This window comes from Mytilus galloprovincialis, chromosome 3 (genome assembly GCF_965363235.1).
Source record: "Mytilus galloprovincialis chromosome 3, xbMytGall1.hap1.1, whole genome shotgun sequence".
In the NCBI taxonomy this organism is placed as follows: domain Eukaryota; kingdom Metazoa; phylum Mollusca; class Bivalvia; order Mytilida; family Mytilidae; genus Mytilus; species Mytilus galloprovincialis.
This window is the reverse complement of record NC_134840.1, coordinates 65,801,624-65,827,771: the sequence shown is the minus strand read 5'-3', so window position 1 is coordinate 65,827,771 and position 26,148 is coordinate 65,801,624. Positions and strand designations below refer to the sequence as shown.

Here is a 26,148-nt window from a genome sequence, read left to right as displayed (position 1 = left end):
GGAAAATATGAGCGGAAACTATGAGTTGCCTTTGCGCACGAAAAATCATGATACGCATACCCTGTGTCTTATTCTTCGTTTAGCAATACATGTTGTTTACCTTTAGCTGTACTTTCTTTTTGTCTATTCTTTTTAAGTTGAGCTGCTGTCTAAAGGGGCCAAAATGTAGGATATATATTAATGTAAAGAAGTTTATTCACAAAACAATTTTCATACTTAATGAAAATAAATACGTGCTTGCTTTTTCTTTTGTTTTACCTTTTTGACGTGTTAAACAATGTTTTAAGTAAGATATAAGCCTCTAACAGTCCATTCTGTAAAATATTGAACAGAATAAACTGTTATCGGCTAATATCCCTTACTTAAACGTGCAATAAGGATTTGAACACCACAAAAGGTATTCATCAAAATTATAAAAATTCAATATGAGAAAAACTTGTTACGAAGTGGTTTTACTACACATGATAGAAGATGATAGTTTTTACTTTTGTTTTTGTACACTCGAGGATGTAAATAATGAATTATTATTACAAGAAAATGGAAATCACCTTTAAAACATATTTAATCTATAAATTATAGTTGGTAACTGTCTCTATTCACGTAAGAATGACAACATTAAAATATGTCAAGTATTTAGTACTTTTAACTTGATGGACAGGATGTAATGTGTTATAAATAGACGAATAAGTGATATTTAGCATTTAGAATTTTATATGCTCGTGGTGGTAAAGAAAACCAAAATCAAAGTTCTTAAAATGGACATTAAAATTGAAGAAAATGAGGATTTTTCTGTTGAAAACGGTAAGTACAGTTAAATCACCAATATCATGAAGAAATACGAATATAATATATATTAAGCAACATTTTAAAGCAATAGGTATTTTCGGAAGTGACAATACATAGTTTTCATAAACATCCCACTTGCTGAAAGTGTCTTGGTCCATTTGTTTGCTCGCTCGTCTATAATAGTTATAAAAGGTACCAGGCTTATAATTTCAAAATACTTCAGACGCGCGTTTCGTCTAAGACTCATTTCCTATTTTTACTATTTTTGAAATATATCGGGATTTCAATGAAACTTTCACATAGATCTCTTAGGTTGACCACATCACTATTTTCTACACACTACACATATATACGTGTACTTCCTTGCTGTCATTCGGTCATCAGTCACTGTGCATATAAAAAAAAAACATTAAAGTATATGCTTCTTTAAATAAAGGCAACAGTAGTATACCGCTGTTCAAACTCATAAATCCATGGACAAAAAACAAAATCGGGGTAACAAACTAAAACTGACGGAAACGCATAAATATAAGAGGAGAACAACGACACAACACTACAATGTAACTAAACACACAGAAACGGACCAAGCACCAGACAGAATCCCACGAGAATAACAAATATAACATCAAAACCAAATACATGAATTTGGGATAGACAAGTACCGTGACACGTCTTATCGCAATGTCAATTTACACTCAAAAATAAGAGAAAACAAACGACGCAAAGTTAAATTGTAACACACACAGAAACGAACTATAATATAACAATGGCCATATTCCTGACTTGGTACAGGACATTTTTAAAGGAAAAAATGGTGGGTTGAACCTGGTTTTGTGGCATGCCAAACCTCGCACTTTAATGGCAATGTTAAATATAATATAGAAATGACAACATAATATTACAGGACTACAATATAAATAAATAGGAAAACGTATTAGACAAAGAAACACATGATTAATGAATAACAAAAAGCATCAGGTTTAAAATTTAATACGCCAAAAACGCGCCTCGTCCACAAAAGACTCACCAGTGACGCCCAGATATAAAAGATCGAAAGCTAAAAAAAGTACAAAGTTGTACAGCACTGAAGATGAAAAGTTGAAAAAGGTTGTGTTGTTTAAATTCAGACATTCAAACCGGTACATATAATTCAAGAGCCAGTGACAAAAATAACTGTATGCAAGATCAAGATCAAGACGAGGAGCATGCGTCGAGTTTTAAGAACAAAACAACTGAAATTCCATTAAAGGTAAACATTCAAATGCTTTTTAATTTCACCAGAGACAGGGTAGATGATTACTTTTTTGTACATATCGAATTTGTCCAAAACAACATTGTGTGTAAATATCATTACATAAACTGCTTGGTAAATGAACTAGGACACTTACCAAAGAGGAAATTCTGGATAATCATACATTTGTAGGTCTGTTTTATGTTCCTTTGGAATTTCAACCAAAGACGAAGAACTGTATCTTCCATCACTGTATTGGATACCTAAACTACATAAGTGTCATTACTTACAACGGTATGTTGCTGGGTCTTCAAAGTGCTCCGCGAAACCTCTTTCTTGATTATTAACATCTATCTTATCAGTTATCAAAGCCGGGCTCCAAAGTTATTGCGAAACTGCCTATTCTAGAGGTGGTGTGAAACAGATGTGGATATTAAATAGTTCCAAAGATCTTTTAGAGTACATATAATCGCACACTCTCTCATCTTGCAATAGTATCAAAATATTTGACTTTTCCACACTTTACACAAGTATTCCCAATTCCAAACTATAAGACAAATTGAAAGAGTTGGCATAACTTTGTGTCATTAAAAAAGAATGACGAACGGTGATACAAGTATTTTGTCTTGGGGAGGGATAAATCCTACTTTGTAAAGAATCACTCTGATTTAAACAAAAAATTCTATGAAACTGACATTATCAAAATACTTGATTATTTGATTGACAAGGATGAAAGATTAAGACGCTAGAAATATCCTTTAACTTAACGTTCCGCTATATGGATGATAATCGAACTAGAGATAAAAGATACTAAAGATATAGTTAAGCCTGCCTTATATCTTGACTTACATATAGAAATTGACAATGAGGGTCGGTTAAAAACAAAACTGTACGACAAAAGAAATGATTCCACCTTCCCAATTGTGAAATTTTATTTCTGTGTAGTAATATTCCAGCAGCGCCTGCATATGGAGTATATATCTCCCAATTAATACGATATTCCCGGGCTTATATTTCCTATCATGATTTCCTTGACAGAAGTTTGATGCTTACAAGTAAGCTATTAAACCAAGAGTTCCAAATGGTTAAGTTGAAATCATCCCTTCGTAAATTTTACGGTCGCCATCAAGAGTTGGTTGACTGTTTTGGAAATTACCGTTTCCCAGATAATATCGGATATGTTCCCTATGTTGTAACAACAATACCCTTTCCAGTTCACGAACTTGACCTACCGAAGTACAATATCTACCGGATTTTTAATAACATAAGCAACATGACAGGTGCCACATGCGGAGCAGGATCTTTGTAACGTCTTCTTTACTATTGTCTACTTGTCTTTTAATGTTTAGCAATGACTTTGTCAGTTTATTTTCAATCTATCTATCTTTCGTCCTTTTTTTGTCTGTTACTTCTTTTACGTTTTGATATAAGTTAATAAGTTGACTCGATTGCTTCCTATCAACTAAATATAAATGATACCACAGATACACTTAAGTCAGTTTCATTTTTGTCCACATTAAAGAAAATCAAAATTTACAGACGAAAACTGAAATTCTCGTAAATCACTTTGAATATTCATGATTATTTTGTTTAGATATTTGTATTAATTTGTTATACTGCTATTTATGATTGATATTATTTATAACTGCTGGGTCATTGCTGGTGGGGAGTTTGCTGATATCGACAGTTTACTTTGGTGTTCCATTACGTACAAACTGAAGGTTTACTGTGGATTAATATTTTTGTTAAAACACTTAGCTTACACTTTATTATTTTATTTTTTCATTTATTAGATTATATCTATTTCGTTCATTATACTTAGGTCATCAAAATCTTACCTTAATTATAAATGCATGTTCAAATTTTAAATCAAAACATATTTTGTCGGTCCTTAATTACTGCTCAATTATTATATGAAGCCACATATAGACATTGTATATGTCATAAGAAGAGGAATTCACAAAATACTGGAAACAAACACTTTTTTGTGACTCTAATACAGATAGTCATGGTAATAAACTAAGAATATATCGCAAAGTTAAAAATAATTTTGATTAAGAAAAATATCTTCTACTGTATCTTAACAAAAGTGTTATTTCTAAAATGGTAAAAATCAGAATCAGTAATGGTAAATTACTAATAGAAGTTGATATACTAAAACACCTTTAGAACAAATAATTTGTTCAATTTACAAGGATGAAATTGAAGATGAGTTCCATTTCCTCATTGAATGTTAAGCGTTAGAACTTAAAAGAAATGTACTCTTTTGCAATTTCAGTGATATAGTTCCATCTTTTGTTGATATGTCTGAACAAGATAAGTTTAGTTTCATTTTGAAAAGTAATGATACGGAAATTAGTACTGTATGTGTAGCTGGAATAAGCGATATGTATGATTTGAACATTCATTTAAAGCAAACATAATGTTGCTAAGAGCTTTTATAGTATTAAAGCTTATTGCAATAGCTTGAATTAATAATATAGTACCTCCACGCAATGTAGATATAAAATATATATCTCTAATCATTGAGAAAATATGTTGGTTTTTTTGTTTGTTTGTTTGTTTATTTAAGGTCTTTCCTTTTTCTATAAGGAAAGACCTTACTGTATTTCTTCTGATTATTATTATTATTATTATTAGGTCTTTCCACCTTTCCGTGGAAAGACCTATTGGATTTCTTCTTCTGATTATTAGGTCTTTCCACTTTTCTGTGGAAAGACCTATTGTTTTTCTTCTGATTATTTTTTTTTTTTTTTTTTCTTCCGCCAAATTTTGTTCTTGCGATAAACATTTGTTTCGCAATATGTCGCTTAGATATTTGGTATATGATATCGAACAGTTTATGCGCTTTTGAAATTTACCCTGCGTAACCGAATACTTTTCTTTGTAGGAGTTATCTCCCCAAACACTGTTTTCCTTGTTAGCGCATCTCCTTCGCAACTGTAAAAGATTACGACAAATTTATTTTATAAAATTGCTCGTTATATCCTTCGCATGATTTGTCCATGATTTCGACCGAAGCAATATGAACGCTCCATATGAGAGTTATTTCCCTTTTTGTATTTGAAATTTTGAAATGTATTTTAAACTGGAACACCATAAGTGATAGAGACCTAGGATCTTTTGATTTGAGGTCCTTGGTCCAAAAAAATGAAAATTAGGTCAAGGTCAAAGGTCAAGGTCATATTCTAATTTTTGAATTTGTCTTATTTTCACTCATTTTCATTAACCTTATAAGATATCGACAAATTATTTTTACTAAATTGTTAGTTGCGACATGTCGTAACATAATAATTTTGGTTGAAAGGGTGCGTAGACAATAAATGGGAGTTTTAGACCTATCATATCTAAAATTATGCGTTAAGTGATATAACTTATTTACCATACATATTAGAGACCTAGGGTCTTTTGATTTGAGATCCTCAGTTTGTGACCTTGAAATTGAGGTCAAGGTCAAAGGTCAAGGTCATATTCTAAATTTTTGATTTTGGCTTATTTTCACTCATTTTCATTAACCTTATAAGATATCGACAAATTATTTTTACTAAATTGTTAGTTGCAACATATCGTAACATAATTATTTTGGTTGAAAGGGTGCGTAGACAATAAATATGAGTTTTAGCCCCTATCATATCTAAAATTATGCGTAAAGTGATAAAACTTATTTACCATACAAATTAGAGACCTAGGGTCTTTTGATTTGAGATCCTCAGTTTGTGACCTTGAAATTGAGGTCAAGGTCAAAGGTCAAGGTCATATTCTAAATTTTTGGTTTTGGCTTATTTTCACTCATTTTCATTAACCTTATAAGATATCGACAAATAATTTTTACTAAATTGTTAGTTGCAACATGTCGTAACTTAATAATTTTGGTTGAAAGGGTGCGTAGTCAATAAACGTGAGTTTTAGCCCCTATCATATCTAAAATTATGCGTAAAGTCATATAACTTATTTACCATACATATTAGAGACCTAGGGTCTTTTGATTTGAGATCCTCAGTTTGTGACCTTGAAATTGAGGTCAAGGTCATAGGTAAATTTGACGTTCTAGATTATGACCTTTGCTTAAAATTCATATCTATACATCATAAAGCCATAGGAATTGACATTTTAGACTGATTTTTAATATTTTAATATCAAAATAGATATTTACTGGTGGAAAGACCTTCAATTGTTCTCTGAACAATTGGTTTTTAATTATTATTTTTTTTTTTATTCTTCCGCCTAATTCTTTTCTTGCGTAGTATTGATGTTTCAAAAGATGTCGCTTAGATATTTGGAATATGATATCGTAAAGCGTATGCACTTTTAAAACTAACCACTGCGTAACCAAATACTTTACGTTGTAAGAGTTATCTCCCCAAACACTGTTTTTCTTGTGGCCACTACTCCTTTGCAACCATAAAAGATTACGACAAATTTATTTTACCAAATTGCTCGTTACATCCTCAGGATGTTCTGTTTTATTTTGACCGAAGCCGTATAGAGACTCCATATGAGAGTTAGTTCCCCTTTTGTATTTGAAATTTTGAAATGTATTTTAAACTGGAAAACCATAAGTGATAGAGACCTAGGGTCTTTTGTTTTGAGATCATTGGTCCAAAAAAATGAAAATTAGGTAAAGGTCAAAGGTCAAGGTCATATTCTAAATTTTGATTTTGGCCTATTTTCACTAATTTTCATTAACCTTATAAGATACCGACAAATTATTTTTACTGAATTGTTAGTTGTGACATGTCGTAACTTATATATTTTGGTTAAAGGGGTGTGTAGACATAAAATGGGAGTTTTTGCCCCTCCTATATTAAGAATTAAACGTAAAGTGATATAACTCATTAACTATACATATTACAGACCTAGGGTCTTTTTATTTGGGGTCCCTGGTTTATGACCTTGAAATATAGGTCAAGGTCATCAGTAAATTTGACGTTCTAGATTTTGACCTTTGCTCAAAATTCATATTTATACATCATTAAGCCATAGAAACTGACATTTTCAACTGAATTTTAATATTTTCATATCAAAATAGATCCTTATTGGTGGAAAGACCTTCAATTGTTCTCTGAACAATTGGTTTTTAATTATTATTATTATTATTCTTTCCGCCAAACTTTAACGACATTTCCCAAAAAAAGTACGCGACATGTTGAAATGATATTAGGTATCTAGTATCGGTTGACCAAAAGCTATCTTGTGGTGACGGCACGACCCCGTAACATTTCTTTTATAGGGGTTATCTCCCCTAACACCGAAAACCTTGTTATCATTCTAACTCCATAACCATAATAGGTAGAAAAAAACAAAGGGTGGAATTTGTTCAGGAACAGACCCTGGTGCTTCGTTACATTTGAATCGAAAAGATTCAACAACTCATTGGTAGGGTTATGCCCCTTTGAAAATTAACAAATGTTGGTTGGCCACTAAAATTCAAAAGCTGTAAGTTGTAGCCACCTAGGATCATCACCAATGATCATCAATTCACATGAACATGAAAATTGACCTAAGGGCAAAGGCCAAGGTCATGACCTATATTTTGACCTTAGTTTGTTATCGAATTTACTAAATAACCGTAAAAGATGGCTGATAAAATGTAATGGAGAAAATATGTGTCTTGTCGAGATCTACATTTGTTATGTGGATTGAAAATCATTGGACCAACTGTTATGGAACTAGGGCACCAAAACTGTTTTTGGGGTCCGAAATGATGATTGTTTGCTTGTAACTCAAAAATGGTTAGAGATAGAAAGAAACTTTCTATTGCAAAAATGATCAGCATAATAAGATCTACAAAGTTAGGTCAAGGTCAGCGGTCAAGTCCCTAGCAACGACATAAAACACCTTAGCAACCATATATTTTTGAACTTAGAAGGCTATGAATAATATAAATATGACATTTTTATTACTGGAAATGACATTTTTGTCCCTAGCAACGACATACAAGTCCTTAGCAATCACTTATTTTTTTGACTTTAAATACTATGAATAGTACATATGACATTTTTAATAACTTATTTTAATATATTTATCCTTAGGAATGATTTTTGCCCTAAGCAACCACTTATGAACATAAAAGTCCTTAGAAACTATATATTTTTTAACTAAGAAGGCAATTAATAAAAGAAAAAAGGAAAGACCATTCAATTGTTCATGAACAATTGACTTTTTAATTTTATATTTGTATTTGTATTTTGTAAATGTCAGCTGGTATCATTTCTGTATAGGAATTTACACCAATATAATTATTTGATTTATAATTAGGAATGTACAGCAGGAATTGCAGATCTTGGAATTGAACAAACAGAAATCAATACAGTTCAGTGGTTGCACGGAAACATAGAAACACGGTACATCGAAAATCATGGATTTCAGCACATATTTATGTTTGACTCGACAACGACTCCAACACTGCAAATAAGGTAGTGTACCTAAAAATTATGCAATTTTTCATCGAATAAAAAAAATTTCCAATTTGTTCCAAAATAGGATGAATGATTGATTGTATGATTTCTTACTGTGGTATCAACACAGAATGAATATGTCGCAAGGACCTCTTTTGGAAAGTAAATGTGTCAAGTACCGACAACAATACACGAACGAGAAAAATAAAAACACTCTTTCGTTTGTTCATTTGTCAAAAAAATATGGTCATCAAACACTGTCTGCTAATTAAGGTTCCTATTTTATGACGAAAATATATGTGATCAGCACCTTGATCTTGATGAACAGTCACCTGTAGTGGCTTTTCTAAACGGGTAGGCACCTGATACCTTTAGAATTGATGATCTTGATGATAATTTGATCCAGTGCTCCTAAATATTGAACCTCATTCATACGGATACAATGTAACATGTGTTAAATTCTCCCTCGCCCTGCTCGTCCGAATTTAAAGTATTTAATCTTTAAATTCAATAGGCTATAAAACAAGACAAACACAGATATAGGATAAGTTGCCCGCAGTAACATCTTATTTTCTCTTACGATACAATATTTTATTTTACTTTAAATTTATTGTACATTTTTCTTTGATTGAAACAATATATAAATACATGACATATAACATTGTTCCTCTTTCGCATCGTTTCTTTTTCCTCGGCTAATACCTCCAACGCCTGTACGTTCAATAAACACAGCAGCAAATGCATATATACCTATGTGACCAACTTCAATTCGACGTAACTGCGAGAACCTTCGATACTAATACATTTAAATGCCAAACTTTATATAGTACCATTTAACCCCACCCGTAAAAACCGCCAAAACTTTCCTCGTGACTTATGCACCTAACATCAAATTTATAAATAGTACATACTGTTACAAAACCAGTATCAAACCTGTTATACTAGTTCCCATCTATAATATTTACTATAAATAGCAAAGGGAAAACCCCTATTTCAAACGAAATAAAATACATTAATGTTTAATCACTTTTTGAACCTCTCTTTGCATACAACAAATACTGCCCTCTTTCGATACTTTCTTTATCGAATGAAATAGTGACTTATAAAAGTTAATTTCTGTGTCATGTGGTCTATTGTGGACTTTTGTCTCGTTAGCTCTCATACCAGATCTTCTTTTTTATATGCTTAGCAAGACAACGCTAAAACAACATTATGTCTAAAATCAAAACTAGTAGAATACAAATACTTTTTTTGTTCTTTTCTTGATAGTTTGTTTTAATTGCAGTAATGGGGATCAACTTCTTGCTATAAACGATGAAGATGTTACAATACTGCATAATAAGGACGTCATGGAACTCCTAGAAGAAATACCTGTAAAAAGGAATACAACAATGGTACTTTTATTTTTACAATTGTTTTATGTCTTTGTATATAATATAAGTTAAAGTGACATGTGTTTTTCACAAAATATTAAATAATACAGTGAAATATAAAAAAAAAACAAAAAAAAAAAACAACAATTAGAACACCGCACCCTTTGAGAATATCATGTGACTGTAAACATTCATGTCAATTGGTACGACGAACATTATTGTGATTGAAAATGTTCATATAAAAAGTATTTTTCACTTATTGTAAGCCTCTTTAATATATATATAGCAGTTTTCTAGGATGCTGACATAGTAACTTTTTAAACTGTTGATTTTATTTTATAGTAGAAATAAATCTTATTTTTTTGAGAACTGTTGAACTCTTAGATTGTTGTAAACATTACCATTTATAAGGAAAGAAAAATAGTTTTTCACACAGTAATCACCATATATTTTATATATACATTATATGTATTGTTAGACTTACTGGAGACCCTCTACAAACTCTGTCACAGTTGTAAAGTTTTGCTTATATTTATCTGGAGGTAAGTATCAACAAACCATCCGTGAAAAATTATCAAAAGAAATAAAATTACAAATATACAATAATGAGATGTGGTATGTTTCTATATGAGTCCATGTACTTGGAACACATTCTTGTTCGTTTTGTTCTTATGCTTAATTATTGATAAACTCAATGCATAATTCACATGAAATGTTCATATTTATTTCAATCACAAATACGTTAATGTGGTATAAAACAGTCAAATAAGGTCTTAATTAATCTGCTATTCCCGAAACACATCAATTTGTGAACTTTCCATTTCTATATATCAACCTGCATACAGAGTATATATATCCCAGTCGATCCGATATTTCAGGGCTACTTTTTCATGTCATGAGCAACACGACGGGTGCCACATGTGCTCACCACTACGGAGCACCTAATACCCCCCCCCCCCAGTTTTTGACTAGGTTCTTGTTGCTGAGTCTTTAGTTTCTATGTCACTGATGAGTCTTTTGTAGACGAAACGCGCGTCTGGCGTATATATAAGATTTAGTCCTGGTATATATGATGAGTTTATCTTTTGCCTCTTTTTGTGTGCGCATATAACTCGAATCTGGCTTGTGATTACTACGAACCTGTTATAGTAGGGTGCCCAGTATCGAAAAAGACGTCTAGTTAACGAGTTTAAGTTAACAGATAACACACGGCTATATTTATATGCAAACTATAGGAAATTCATTATATTTTCCAATCATGAATGTCGTCGTAAGCTACCGTGGTCACGTTTTTCAAAATTTTGTAGTTTCTTATGGTACCCAAAAATACATCCTCATACAGGCCATCTTCAACACGAAAAATGAAATTATTGCTTTCTGTATTATTTGTTCAAATGGTACCTATTATTTAGCTGAGAAACTACATTTATCATATAACGAAAGCTGAAAAGATTTATATACTTCGAGTAGAAGTATTTCATAATTTTAGTAAGACAATTTTTTTCGCTTAAATTTACCACATTTCGAACGAAAGAAAATGTATTGTGTGTTACTTTCACGGAATTTTTTCTCTGAGTACACCAATAAGACATGGTGCATATGTGTGCCAAATATCTTTTGTGTAATGTTAATCGGTGAGAAGAAAATAGCAATTTAAAACACAAATTAAGTGATAATTCTGCCTTGATTCAAACACGCCTTTTCTCGTACCGTTAATCGTTTTGTAGCTTACACTATCAGGTCATTAACTAGGACGTTTGTCACTAAACTCATTTCTCTTTTTTGCTAATTGTATGGTCGATTTGTATGTTTTGAATAAACCAGTTAGTTTGAAGATCATTGTTTTGTTGTAGGAAGTATTTTTTTTGTTGGTTTTTATAACTTTTATTGTTTTTTTTTAATTGATAGATTTGTTATAATTGTAATATACAAATAAAATCTTCGGTCACGTTTCAGACCCGGAATATGGCACACAATCACAGTCCTGTTCAACTATGTCCATCAAGCCCTAATCGAAGTAGGAATGAAATACAATGGGATAAGTGTGTTATATGTCAGGGTTCTTCTTCTGAATTGCTTATTAATACGCGAGGAATTAGCATACATAAAAACTTTATCGACGCTATGGGAGCACGGAAAGATTATGTATATTTTAGTAAATTGCATCATGCTTCAGACCTAGACAATCTTCCTACTCATGTTTACAAAATATTGTACCATCATTTTTGCTATAAATCTTACACTAGCAGACGCAACTGCAGTTATTCTAAAACTGATTCAAATTGGTGTTCGTCTGTAAAAGTGTTTCCGGTCATATATAGATGGTCGTCAAATTCCTGAATGGAATAAGTTCTTTGAGTCAGTGAGAACCAGAAGACCATAATCGGATTTCTTGGCGAAATGATTTTTCAGCATCATGGTACATAACAGTAACTAAGATACATGAGGGATACACGAGGAAGTCGTTTATCTAGCTAGCACTTTCAAGGACCCTAATTCTGCTCAGAAGGAGTATTCAGGTTTTAAGAATAATTTTGTATGCCCGATGAAGTAGATACTCGCATGATTTTACATGCTATTCGTGTAGACAAAGACTTCGGTGTAAAAGGGGTAGGTTAATTATAAAGTCACAAGTTACAGATGTCCTGATCTTATGCGTTCATTACTTTCCCTCCATGCAGCATACGCATGAGCTATGGTTTCAAACAGACACTTTATCTTGCACATAAGATTTGCGCCGCTATATATTTTTTTATTATTGTAATTACCTGTCCACGAAATATGTAAAATAGATCATTGTGACATAAACAAATTGAGCGTAAAATTTTCTAAAATTTTCTGTTCTATGGTCGGGTTGTTGTCTCTTTTTCCCCATTTCCATTCTCAATTTTACAATTTGAAATTTCTCCCTTGTCAGACTTCCTCCTTGGGAATCTACTTATAAACACTACAAATATAGCAAAACTACCCTACATTCTCCCTTCAGTTCGGATGAAAAAAGAAGAATGACTTGTTCCTGTCTATCTTTCAGCTTCATTTAGTTTGTACTTGAAAGGGAAATCTGCGTTTTCAAAGGGTTGCATTTGCTTCAATCAAAATCTATCATATGTCAAAATTTCAATACTCGTCTGATTGCAGTTAGATACATCGACGAAGATGACGCTGTATAAGATTTCATTTTTTCTGTTTGTACCTTATGAATCATTGTTAGCTATCGAATGAAAATTAAGCAGTTTCTAAACAATAAAGAAAACATCTACTCTATTTTAAAATCGTGGGAAATATAGTAATAATCTATCTAGTGGGGAAAGATATGTAAAAAAACCCAAATAAAAACCATGCCATATGATCTCTGACCTTGACATGGTTTGTGGGCTTAAACTACAGGAGACCATAGAACGTAGTAGGTTATAAAAAATTGAAAACAACACGTTTAATAATGTCTTGCGTTCGAAGCGCTTTTCTGGATATACCTTCATCAGGAACGCTCAAAGCCAAACATGTGAAATCTGAGGATGTATAAGTACCGAAACCGTTGAAGAGCTATATGTCAAAAATACCTAAATTCATCTAAAGCCAACTTTGCCTGATCATAATTTTCTATTTGTATTTAGGTCTTTTTTTCCGTGGTTTTGTTATGCTGTTGTCAGCTTGTATTCATTTAATGTCCCTATGGTTTTTTACGCCCTTTTTTATTATTGTAATTACTTGTAAAATAAATCGGTGATGTACATAACCCTCTCCCTTATTCTATTTTTAGAGTACTAGTGAACATTATGGACAATTGTTGCTTATTTAGTCTTCTGTATATGTAGGATGGGTTGTTTTACCTGTTTCTAAAAGAATTTTTGTTTTCATAACTTTAACCCCCCCTTTTTTTCTCCGTTAGCAGTATTTTTTACTTCTGTAAAGCAAAGCTATTTACAGAACTTTATTTTCAACCAAGTTCTACTTTAATGTTACACAATTTTAGAAACAAATTATTTATATATTCTCTTTCAAACCTAATAAGAGAAACTTGATATTTACCTAGAAATTGACAAACACCTTAGTATCAAAAGACGTTAAAAATACATTTTGTTTTCGACAAATGATTAAAGTTAAGATCTAAAAAACATCTTAAGATCTTACTTGTAATGAATTGAATACAAAAATTTTTAATTTAGAACTTGAAATAGGTCAAGGTCATTGTTATTTAACAGCTGTTTGAAAATTTCAAATTTCCACCATTTATGCAAAAAGGTCAATCTAAAGTCATTTTTGGCGCTAAAAATATAAAATATGTTTTAAATGTAGATACAAAAGATATTTTTCTATAAAATAGTTGTTTTTGTTTTGCTCCAACCGCATATTTGTAGCAGAAACAAGCTATCAAAATGTGACTGTGCATTTTTCTGGAAGTTTTGCGTTGACCTTTGACCTTGATTAAAAAAAACACGTGACCACGGCAGACAATGACGATTTCGATGAGGCTTGTTCTCCTCTTTCCAATGATATAAACTATAGTCTTGTGTTATTCCGTTAAGGCAAATCGGTCAAATTTGTTGATTGGACACCCTACTATTAAACTTCGACGTGACATCACACAGAATAATAATAGTGCTTAAACAAAACTCATCAACGATACATGGCTTATAATTTGATATGCAATACTGGACTCTTATCTCTACTGGACTCATCAGTGGCGTTCAAATCGAAACAGTGTGAAGACAAAATCAACACAAAATCAAACATGTTTTTTCTTTTACAAATTGTTACTTGGATGGAGAATTGTCTCATTGGCACTAATACTACTTCTTCTATCTTCATGTAGGATAGTAAATTGTTAACCATATAATTCAGCAATGATTATTTTGATTCGTTGAATGCTTTTTTTCCAATTTCAGAAATTATTCGTGCACGTTTCATTGATGCTTCTACAAATCCACTGAGACCAGATTGGATCGATAATGAGTACCGCGTTGTTGTTTTCAATAAACAATTGACAAATTTGTTTATGCAACACTTGGAAAGTCAGAGTAATAGTATTATTTTTAAGAAATTGTCATCAGATAACCCGGGTCAAAAGGCATGCGATTTTATTGACTGTAAGTATAAAAATATACTTCAGTTACCAGGTTAGTGTTTGTGTGTGTAGTAGTAGTGTTTAAAACAATATTAGTTTTCCTTTATTCCAAAGTGAACCAATTTTACATATTAAGTTTGGGCTTTTAATTTTGCCTTTTAATTAGGGACTTTCCATTTTGAATTTCCCGGAGTTCGGTATTTCTGTTATTTTACAGACTTTTTAACATTAACATAGTCAAATGCATGTGGTTCGTACTTTTTTTTTCTATATGCGCATACTTATATTGTTTTATTGAAAGTATATATTTACAATTACATGAATAGGATGTCAAGAAGATTGTATTGCACGAACAGAACAATTATAGTTCCTAATATATATCAATGATTAAATCCCAACTGATTTTTTTTTAATCGTTTGGTTGATGGTTTGCATTATGTTCAATTGATCTAGTCATATACTTACGTACTTAGATGAATAAATGTAATTATAAGTTTAAAAGCACCTAACACAACTGTTTGATATTAATGCTATCCAATCACGGGATATACTTAGATACATTTTGTTTGTATGTAGTCTTTTGTTGCATGCCAGCTCCAGACCGCAATTAGACTGATTGGAAGATTTTGTCTGAATCATATGAAAATCAAGTAAATTCCCTGACGTTTGGGGTTTAGTATCATACCATCATAAAAATATATATTAAGAAGAATAATTTCGCTCAATGCATATTCAATATGTCTTTTGTTTCAGCTGATTTGATATTTTATAGGGTGTCCTACTGTGTTTTGATGTTACATTATTGTTTCGGGTAAGTGTAAGGTTGGTACCTATAAACACGTGAAAGCCTGCTGTTTGCACCGGTTTTAAGTCAGGAACCTGATATTGAGTTGTTGTCATTTGTTGATGTGGTTCAGAAGAGTTTTTTGTTTCTCGTTTTTTATATATAGATAAGACCGCTTATTTTCAGGTTGAATGGTTTTACATTAGTAATAGCAGGGGCCCTTTATAGCTTACTGTTCAGTGTAAGCCAAGTGTCAGATTGTTTTTGAAAATTGTGATTTTGATGGCGAATTGTCTCATCGGCACTCATATCACATCTTCTTATGTCTATTGACAACAGTATCGTGTATTTACATCGATAGTTAAATATGTTTATAACAAAAATGCATTTTGCTTCACTTTTATTGTTTTTCTAATAAATGTAATGTTGTAATGTACATGTCATCGTATCATCATAGTTACATTGGTGACAAAATATCAAGTATAATGCACTAATTTATAAATAACACTTAGCTTAAACAAATATTATATGATTGTGTATTTAGTTTTTTGGTTGACAAATATGGTTTGCATATTATAAGGGTATGTTCCGGAAAGCCCAAGCATAATGATTCTGCGAGTGATTAAATACCGATTAGATATCGAGGCGTTAAATTTGGCATCGTAGAGCAGCAAAATGTAACGACTCAATTTGATTCAGGTTAACACATAATTATACATCAAATCTAAAATCCAACAAATGCTATAAAACTTAAACCTGTTTCGCAAGTATGAAACTAGTGAGATAAGGAACTTATTCATCGTTCAAATGAATAGCGTTCTAATATATGTTGTCTTGGTATAGTTTAATCACGTTCAATTATCTTTATAGGTCGTTTTCTGGAAGATAGAAGAATTGAAAGTATTGGAACGTATGCTTTTTACATCAGGCGCTATTCGACAATATTTAAAAACGGAGAAAAGAAATATCTACACGTACCAGATGATGGCACCCTTGATCTTGTTGATGTAATTATTTAATGGTTTGATTGGACTTCAAATTAAGAATTATATTTCGTAATTACTAAGTTCTTTGCCATTTGAATTATGTAACGCATATTCATTTAATTCGTCATTTGTGTAATGTTTCACGATCAATGTATGTAAGGATAAGCCATGATACAACTCATTCTTGAAATATTGAACGCAATATTGACATTTAAAACGCACCAAGCCTCTCAATATTGGTTAAATGGTATTGATAATCGGAATAAGAAGATCCGAACATACCATCGTCATAAGAATTGCTTAATTTACGTAAAGTTCCTATTGTTCGTACAAAGGTACCAGGATTATAATTTAATACGTCAGACGTGAGTTTTGTCTACATTAGACTCATCTGTGACGGTCAGATCAAAATAGGTATAAAACAAAATAAATACAAGTTGGAGAGCATTGAATTCCCAAAATTCCCAAAAGTTGTCCCAAATACGACTAAGGTAATCTATGTTGGGGACAAGACAATCCCTACTTTTTTGAAACATTCAAAGTTTTGTAAACAGGAAATTTATAAAAATAACAATATAACTGATATTCATGTCAACACCGAAGTGCTGGCTAATGGGCTTATCGTAGAGTGGTTGTATCGGACACACATTACGGCCTTGAAAATAAGTACGTCTGTTTGCAATGATACTTGTATTGGAACTCTGAATAGATAACGTTACAACAACGGTGACGTCGTGTACATAGAGAGCGGTAGCGGGATCACCTCTTGTGCAGTTATTAAAATCCTGGGATACCCGCAAATGTATTTTATTACAATAAATGAAAATAAATTATTAAAATTTCACTTTGAATTACTGTCTGTGATAAACATAAAAATTTGAATATCTTTAACAGTCTTTGATAATGAGCACGAATAAAATAAAATTATTTCACACTCTGTAATATAGCTCCAACAGTTAATAGTCCTTAAAATTATACGATAGTCTCATTTTGTCCGCATTTTTATCTTTTCTTTTGCATTGGTCTTCGCTCGTCTTGCGTGTAGTATTTCTTTACACGATCTTGTGTATTTATGAGATGTCAGTTCCAGTGATTATAATAATCGCGGTTCCTTTTTAAGTCTTTCAATTACATTTTCTTTTCTCCACTTTGCAATCTCTTTGTTCACTGGTGAAGGTGGGTGATCTTCTTTCTGGGATAAATTAGCGAAATGTCTGTTATCATGGTTACTTGTCTTCTGATATGAATCTAATCCCTGTCCTCTCGTCGATATGTTCAATGTCAAATGATTCTGTCTTCTATAACTTTTCCGGATTGCATTCTTCTGTATTTTGGGATATCCTCACATTCATTGTAGATGTTTGCTGGTTATTGTAGCTTGGTGTACCGTGAAGTGGTCCTGATGAAAAAATAACCAATTTTCGATTTCACGGCAGAAGGTACTTCGCCTCTAATGAGATGTTTTTCTACAATTGACCAATAGTAGTCGGTTCCTACAAGTACTGATACTTGAAAATTATCGTTTGCGGTAACTTGAAGAGCGAGTTCTATTCCTCGTAAATACGGTAATTTTGCGGCTTTATGGATGTACAATTTGAGCGGTGCGGCGATTTCCGGTACGACCAATACTCTGATCGGCAATTGTCCTTCATCTGTTAGGAAATAAATAATACTAGTTTTTTAAGTATCTAATTCTTGTACTTTCTGCACTGTCCCCAAATCCGGATAGGTTTTAAGTTTCTGTGCCAGTTATTGATAACAGTAATTTAACGGCTAGGTCTTCTGTGATAAATGATCTCTGTGCTCCTACATCAAAAAGATTATGGGCATCTACATATTGTCGTCCCGATCTTACAGCATTGATTGCAGTTTTGAGCAAATCGTTTGTGGTTGCCTGTGTATGTGAAATTGGGTCCGGTTCCTTCACGTTGTGTTGTATGGTACTTACGTTTACACTGTCTTGATTATCATTTTGTGTATTCTCTTTACATAAACTCGTGTGATGACGCTTGTTACACTGTCTGCATAATTTGATTGACTTACAATCAACCAAGTTGTGAAGTCCTAAACAGTTAGAACATAAGCAGTATCTTTTGGCTACTGCATTCGGTCTGTATATTCAACTACTTTTGTTCAATTACCGAGGCATGTAATTCGTGGCAATACACGCACTGTTTAGAATTGAAATTGGTGTTTTGCTGATTTTTATATGTGTGGCTTTGACTTTATTGTCGATTGCGCGGTTCCGTGTTTGTCAAAAATGCTGCTGTAGCGGTAGGATTTTCATGGCGGTCTATTGAGTTGCCGGCTTCCATGATATTTCTTTAAAAATGCCTTTTCGTTTTTTTGTTTACAATGATTGGTACTAACAGCGCTCCAAATGAATCATCCAATTTTAGACGTTTCTTAAGGTTGGGTTCGTTTGCACGGCTGTCCCAAATGAGTCCCAAAATGACTGCCATTCAAGTATATCTCCATCGAAAGTAGGGATATTCAACTTGAGTAGTTTGTTGTATTCACTCGTTGATCTATATGATGGGCGAAAATCTGACAAACGGTAATTTGAGTTGTTCTTGTGTTCTGTATTTGAAGAGTTAATTGTATGAACGGGTTGAGTAGTTTCTAAGCATGGAGTAAAACTTTCTGCGTGTGTATTCAACGATGTAGTTTTGACTAAAATAAATTTGTTGACTTGACAAATTTTACCTTCTAAATTAAATGCATACTCATCTGCTTCAACGATCTCCGTTTCGATATGTCCGTCATCCAGTTCCCGTACTATGCCCTCATCTAACTTGCGTATTATGTTCTGCTTCCGTTTCAGACTATCAAATATGTTTGATAAATCCTCCATGTCCACGGTTCCATTTTCCTCTTGTTAAATGATTTCAAACTTCTTTATCAGTCTGGAAATTGCACTTTTATGTCCTGCTCGTATCGAACGTAGCTTCAGATTCATCCTGGTTTCGGCACCAATAACGTAGAGTGGTTATATCGGACACAAATTAAGGCTTAGAAAATAGGTATGTCTGCTTGTAATGATACTTGTATTGGAACTCTGAATAGATAACGTTAAAACAACGGTGACGTCGTGTACATAGAGAGCGGTAGCGGTAACAGGGCTGATGATACCCTCGTGGACGAAACGTCCATCAGAAGAGGCATATATCCAGTAGTGTCATATTATGTTTTAGACCTTTGTGTCAATCATTTGCCAATATTTAGTAAGGGAATGTTTCCAAATGCAGAATCGTATGTTGAAAACATAGAAAAACAAAATATTCTAAATAGACACTTGTAAAACAATGTTATCGTCATTTGTCTGTTGACACTGTTAATGTACTTAAATATATGATTGTTTTTTTCAGGAGATTACCAAATCATCAGAATTCGAATTGATTCTGGCTCAGTTGTATGCATTTCTTGTTATGAAAGAGAGCTCAACAAATCGATGTATGAAAATGGAAGGAGATGAGGGTAAATTTGTGGGTGTAGACTACACACATATTGACAACATTGGGGATGAATTTAGATTTGAATCATCTAGATGTTAAGAGCAATGTAATTCGAAATGTTCGACTAAAATTGTGTGATTATCTGACTTGATATAAAGATTTCATTTACATTTGTTAAAATATATTGCTTGATGACTATTAATAATAAACTCTTAAATATATAAATGTCATTATATAAAAAAGGTTCTCAAAATGTGTATAACATATGTTTCGCAAGTAACAGATGTTAAAAATTATATAATTTGTTTAAATTGGAAATAAAGTAGGATACATAAATGACCAGTTTGTATCACTGTAGGCTCTTACTACTACAAACATCAACCTGCTGTCTTTTATTTCCGTAAGGTTCAAAATAAACCACATTACATAAACTTATGACTAAAACAATTAGGTATTAACAATTCACTAGAAACTCAACCTATACCTCCACGACATTTACCAAGTAGTAAATACTGAATGAACATAAATTTGTTCTGCATTCTATTAATATTTTAACAAAACCTGATGAATATAAAAAAGAAGATGTGGTATGATTGCCATTGAGACAACTGTCCACAAGAGACCAAAATGACACAGACATCAACAAATATATGCTACCGTTCGGCCCTCAACAATGAGCACAGCCTATGCCGCATAGTCAGCTATAAAAGGCCCCGATAAAACAATGTAAAACAGTTCAAACGAGAAAACAAACGGCCTTATTTTAAATAAAAAAAAATAAACGAAAAACAAATATGTAACACAAAAACAAACGACAACCACTGAATTACAGGCTCCTGACTTGGGACAGGCACATACATAAATAATGTGGCGGGGTTAAACATGTTAGCGGGATCCCAACCCTCCCCCTAACCTGGGACAGTGGTATAACAGTACAACATAAGAACGAACTATAAAATCAGTTGAAAAAGGCTTAACTCATCAGATGGACAAAACCACAATTGGACGTGGCCGGGAACTTGTACATCCCGACAACAAAAAGACACTAGGAACAGATCTGAGAGTACTCGAAGTTATCTGACAGCTAGTTCAAAGCAACTTACAACTAATAAAAAATCATGCTTCTAAGACTAAACTATCAATCCGTACACAGCCAACATCCAATTGATTTAGTGTCAAGACGTCATAAACACTCAGAGAAAAAAAACATGACCTTGTGCAATGCCAGTTACAGGTATCGACAGATTGTAGATAACATGAATGTTTGAAGTAGATCTTCCTTCATACAAGGTTATATTGCGGTGTCTACCAAAAGCTCAACAAAGCCTTTTCTAAAATTATATAACATCTAGTTTATCAGCAATCAAAGCCGGGCTTCAAAGTGATTGTTACTCCTCTAGTGGAGGTGTGAATAAGATGTGGATAATTACAAATTCCAATGATCCTTTAGTGTACTTAGAATTAAAGTTTTTGTTTCCTCCATTAATAGAATTCAAACTATTTTATTTGTCTCCACTTGACACAAGTATTTCCAATTTCATAAATGAGAATTGGTCCTACTTAGTTTTAAGAGAAACGAATGACAAACGTTTCTGTTTTTCATGAGAGATCTAGATCAATTTCACTTATTGAATAGCACTCTGATTCGAGCAGGAAATTTCTGAAACTAACATCACCATGATGCTTCATTGGCTACATATTTGTTACCTTTGGAGGACGTATTTTTTCAGCAAACAATCAGCATACCAGTTGGAAAAAACTATGCTCTTTTTTGTCGACTTGTTCCATTATTCATATGATTCTGACTTTATACAGTGGGTTCATAGGAAAATCAAAGTAATCTTGTACTATCATGAAACATCACGTTCCGCTATAAAAATGAGTTTCTATCCTTTCGATTTCTATTAATAAAAACGAACACTTAATATCTCGCAGAGTCTTATCAATTACAATCTGCTCACGAAACGATCAAAATTCAAGCGAAATAATGAAGAGAATCTTTATCACTCTCTTTAAACCATATCATACTATTTTCCAAAATTATATGCAGAATCTCATAACTTATTATTTAAACCATGGAAAATATCATATCTATTAAAGTCAACAGTTCTAAGTCAAATATAATTTAACAAGATAACAGACATAACTACGTGGGTATGAAATTGAAAATGTCAATTACTAGCAAAGTCGTAGTTGAAAGGATTTACAAGACATATATAAAAAAAAGAAGATATACCCTGCATGATACAATAGTTGTCCTACATCAACCGATTAGTAAAAAAGTTTGAACTCCGAAAAAGGATATGTTCTTCTGCCTCAATATAACTAATATACCTCGGATTATTTTATAGAACACCATGTAGGTGTCTTAATATGCTTTTGGAATGGCCATAACTTTAGTTTACATATGCATTCTCTTTTCGTTAATTTGTAAACAAGTACGACCTCCTATAGCTATATGGATCTCGATATCCTGTATAGCAATATACCGTTTTATGGACTAATAATGCATTGAACTATCTTAGTGACATTGATACCAAAAGCAAGTATAGATTGTCACGTCCGTAACACAGGAAAGGCTTAAAAGACAAAGACAAAACAAACAACCCACAACATAGAAAACCAAAACCGTGCAATACGAACTCAACCAAAAGCTGGGAGTAATTTCAGGTGCTCCATAAAGGTAAGCCGATCTTGCTCCATATGTCGTGTTGCATGATCATACAAGCAAACATACGGTGATGAGTCTGATTCGGTAGGTAATATTCACGAAAAAGGGGACGGGATTGTAATTGTTACAATTGGATCATGTCCATCGTCGACTTTAAAACAGTAATGGTAAACCATTAAGATAAACTCTCGATGGTGTCCGAAATATTAAATTAGGGATTCTTTCAAAATTTACGAAGGAGTAAACCTTTATTTGACATTTTTCATGGTTGAAAGCCGTACGTTGCCTATAATTGCTAACATCAATTTTATTTGAACTTAGGTTAGTACCTGTCTCATTGACATTCATACCATATCATCTTTATTACTGTTTTGGATTCGAGCGTCACTGATGAGTCTTTTGTAGACGAAACGCTCGTCTGGCGTATATATAAAGTTTAGTCCTGGTATCTATGATGAATTTATTTACAACCACTGGGTCGATGCCACTGCTGGTGGAGATTTATTTCCCGAGGGTATCACAAGCCCAGTAGTCAGCACTTTTTGTGCTGACATGAATTATCATTGATATTGTTATATTTATAAATTAACTGTTTACAAAATCTTTAACTTTTTGAAATACTAAGGCTTTTCTACCTCAGGCATAGATGACCTTAGCTGTATTTGGCAACACTTTTAGGAATTTTGGATCTCAATGCTCTTTAACTTCGTACTTTATTTGGCTTTTTTTTTTTTTTTTACTTTTTTGGATTTGAGCGTCACTGATGAGTCTTTTGTAGACGAAACGCGCGTCTGGCGTATATATAAAGTTTAGTCCTGGTATCTATGATGAGTTTATTTACAACCACTGGGTTGATGCCACTGCTGGTGGAGATTTATTTCCCCGAGGGTATCACAAGCCCAGTAGTCAGCACTTTTTGTGCTGACATGAATTATCATTGATATTGTTATATTTATAAATTAACTGTTTACAAAATCTTGAATTTTTTGAAATACTAAGGCTTTTCTACCTCAGGCTTAGATTACCTTAGCTGTATTTGGCAACACTTTTAGGAATTTTGGATCTCAATGCTCATTAACTTCGTACTTTATTTGGCTTTTTTTTTTTTTTTTACTTTTTTGGATTTGAGCGTCACTGATGAGTCTTTTGTAGATGAAACGCGCGTCTGGCGTATATATAAAGTTTAGTCCTGGTATCTATGATGAGTTTATTTACAACCACTGGGTCGATGCCACTGCTGGTGGAGATTTATTTCCCGAGGGTATCACAATCCCAGTAGACAGTACTTTTTGTGCTGACATGAATTATCATTGATATTGTTATATTTATAAATTAACTGTTTACAAAATTTAGATTTTTTTTAAATAATAAGGATTTTCTACCTCAGGCATATATTACCTTAGCTGTATTTGGCAACACTTTTAGGAATTTTGGATCTCAATGCTCTTCAACTTCGTACTTTATTTGGCTCCTTTTTTTTACTTTTTTGGATTCGAGCGTCACTGATGAGTCTTTTGTAGACGAAACGCGCGTCTAGCGTATATATAAAGTTTAGTCCTGGTATCTATGATGAGTTTATCTACTTTCTATGAGGTGAAATTTAATTGTTCAGAGTATTCCAAAATTGTTTCCCCTTATTTTGAATCCTAAGAGTAACAGTGAAATGAAACTTATTTATCATGTTGTATTCTTACTCAATACAGTTGTGTTAATACATCGAAAATAAACTTTTATTTGCAAGCAACATTTAAACCAGTGACCAATAAATGTAACTATGTTAGAAACGATAAGTTTAAAATATATAAGTTATGGAGACTGATAAAGTTATTTTGTTTCTGTCAGTAGTTGTATTGCTTGGTGCGTTCTACGAGTAAACCTTAGAACAAAGAATACTCCAAGTTAGAGAGGAATTTATTAAGGAAGAAATTTAGCGTGAGAAGAAAAAAGGAACGTGAAGAAAAATTTGACATCGATAAAAGATCAGATTAGTGCACAGCGTAAAAATATGGACGAAATAAAACAAATATTGATAGAAAACGACGATGAGTGTAAAAAATAAATGAAGGAAATAAAGGAAAATTCTTACGAAGACACACTAAATGACGTTAAAAAAGGTAAACAAGAATTGATAATACACTATTGTACAATATCCCATTTTCTACAATTACTACATTTGCTTTGGTAAAAGGAGACGATCTATATATATATTAAATCTCTGGTTGTACATAGCACCTGAAATTAGTATGATTTATCTTTAGGATTTCACAACATTTTTGACTTGCATATTTTTTCATTATGGTGTCAAAATCAATTCATAACTTATTATAGGTCAGTTGGGTTTCCTTAAACTATTGTATCTTAGATTAGTATCGAATAACTCATCATAGACACCAGGACTACAATTCTATATTGCGCCAGACGCACTCGTCGACAGAAGACGTATTAGTGGCGCTCAGAGTAAAAAAAATAAAAGTACATAATAAAGTACGAAGTTGAAGAGCATAGATGAGCAAAATTCCTAAAAGTGTTCCAACATTCAGCTATTCCTCAGGTAAAAAAGCCATTTGTGTCGTATTTAAAAAAAAAACCAATGTTTTTTAAACACTTAATGTGTAGCTCTGGTTTTTTTATACTAATTCTCCAGTTATGCTATTGAACGTTTCCTTTTGTATCTGATCTACACAGACGTCATAAATTACATGGGAATCAAAACATTACACTCCTGGCACTTTTGTCAAGAATCTTGTATAATGCTCCAGTTTGTTTGTTAGTGAACCTTTGACGAAAAACCAAAGATTCAGACGACCAAATTGAGATTTCTTCTTACTGAAGATGCACTATTGATTTTCACTCCAAATTTATCACAAAAAATTATTCTGCCTTTATGACATTAATTGCTGGATGATTGGCTTGGTCAAAAGAAAATGATTGCTAACTGCTTAATACAAGAGAACGACAGTAGTGAAGGGATGTTCATATCTTGTAAATATATTAGGAAGGGACAAAAACGGATTTAGGAAATTGCAAATACTCCAAAAGGGGCAAAGTCGAGTCTGTTGACAGTGTATTGACCTGGTCAGTTTGCAGCTAAATGACTTTCCCAACCTTGAATCATCATGCAAGTGTAATGGGTTTCAATCCTTTTTTACCGTAGGAATAGATTACCTTAGCTGTATTTGGCAAAACATCTAGGAATTTTTGGTCTTCAATGCTCATCAATTTCGTACTTTATTTGGCTTTAAACATTTTATGATTCGAGCGTCACCGATGAGTCTTTTGTAGACGAATCGTACATCTGGCGCAAATATAAAATTGTAATCCTGGTTTCTATGATGAGTTAATTGGTAATATTTATAGGCGTTATTCATAAGAAGTTTCAAAATGATTTCAAATGCATGT

The 26,148-nt window shown here is 32.6% G+C and overlaps 1 protein-coding gene across 2 annotated transcripts; it reads left to right on the top strand.

Moving 5' to 3' along the window:
* Nucleotides 1–686: 686 nt before the first annotated feature.
* LOC143068656 (uncharacterized) lies at nucleotides 687–20,414 on the top strand. Of its 2 annotated transcripts, none has more exons than XM_076242882.1 (7): nucleotides 687–801; nucleotides 8,276–8,433; nucleotides 9,701–9,809; nucleotides 10,267–10,330; nucleotides 14,675–14,875; nucleotides 16,508–16,644; nucleotides 19,992–20,414. In XM_076242882.1, exons 1-7 carry the CDS (start codon nucleotides 778–780, stop codon nucleotides 20,175–20,177), a joined length of 879 nt encoding a protein of 292 aa, XP_076098997.1. In that variant the 5' UTR covers nucleotides 687–777; the 3' UTR covers nucleotides 20,178–20,414. The 2 variants fall into 2 exon arrangements, with proteins under 2 accessions (XP_076098997.1, XP_076098996.1); XM_076242881.1 differs by lacking the exon at nucleotides 687–801 and adding an exon at nucleotides 1,919–2,035.
* The last annotated feature ends 5,734 nt before the right edge of the window (nucleotides 20,415–26,148 follow it).

Excerpts from the sequence above, each read along its gene's own strand:
- LOC143068656 (XM_076242881.1), top strand. The coding sequence starts at position 1,964 with ATGCAAGATCAAGATCAAGACGAGGAGCATGCGTCGAGTTTTAAGAAC. Across the intron at positions 14,876-16,507 it reads GGCATGCGATTTTATTGACT|GTCGTTTTCTGGAAGATAGA; the intron begins GTAAGTATAAAA and ends TTATCTTTATAG. Across the intron at positions 16,645-19,991 it reads GCACCCTTGATCTTGTTGAT|GAGATTACCAAATCATCAGA; the intron begins GTAATTATTTAA and ends TGTTTTTTTCAG.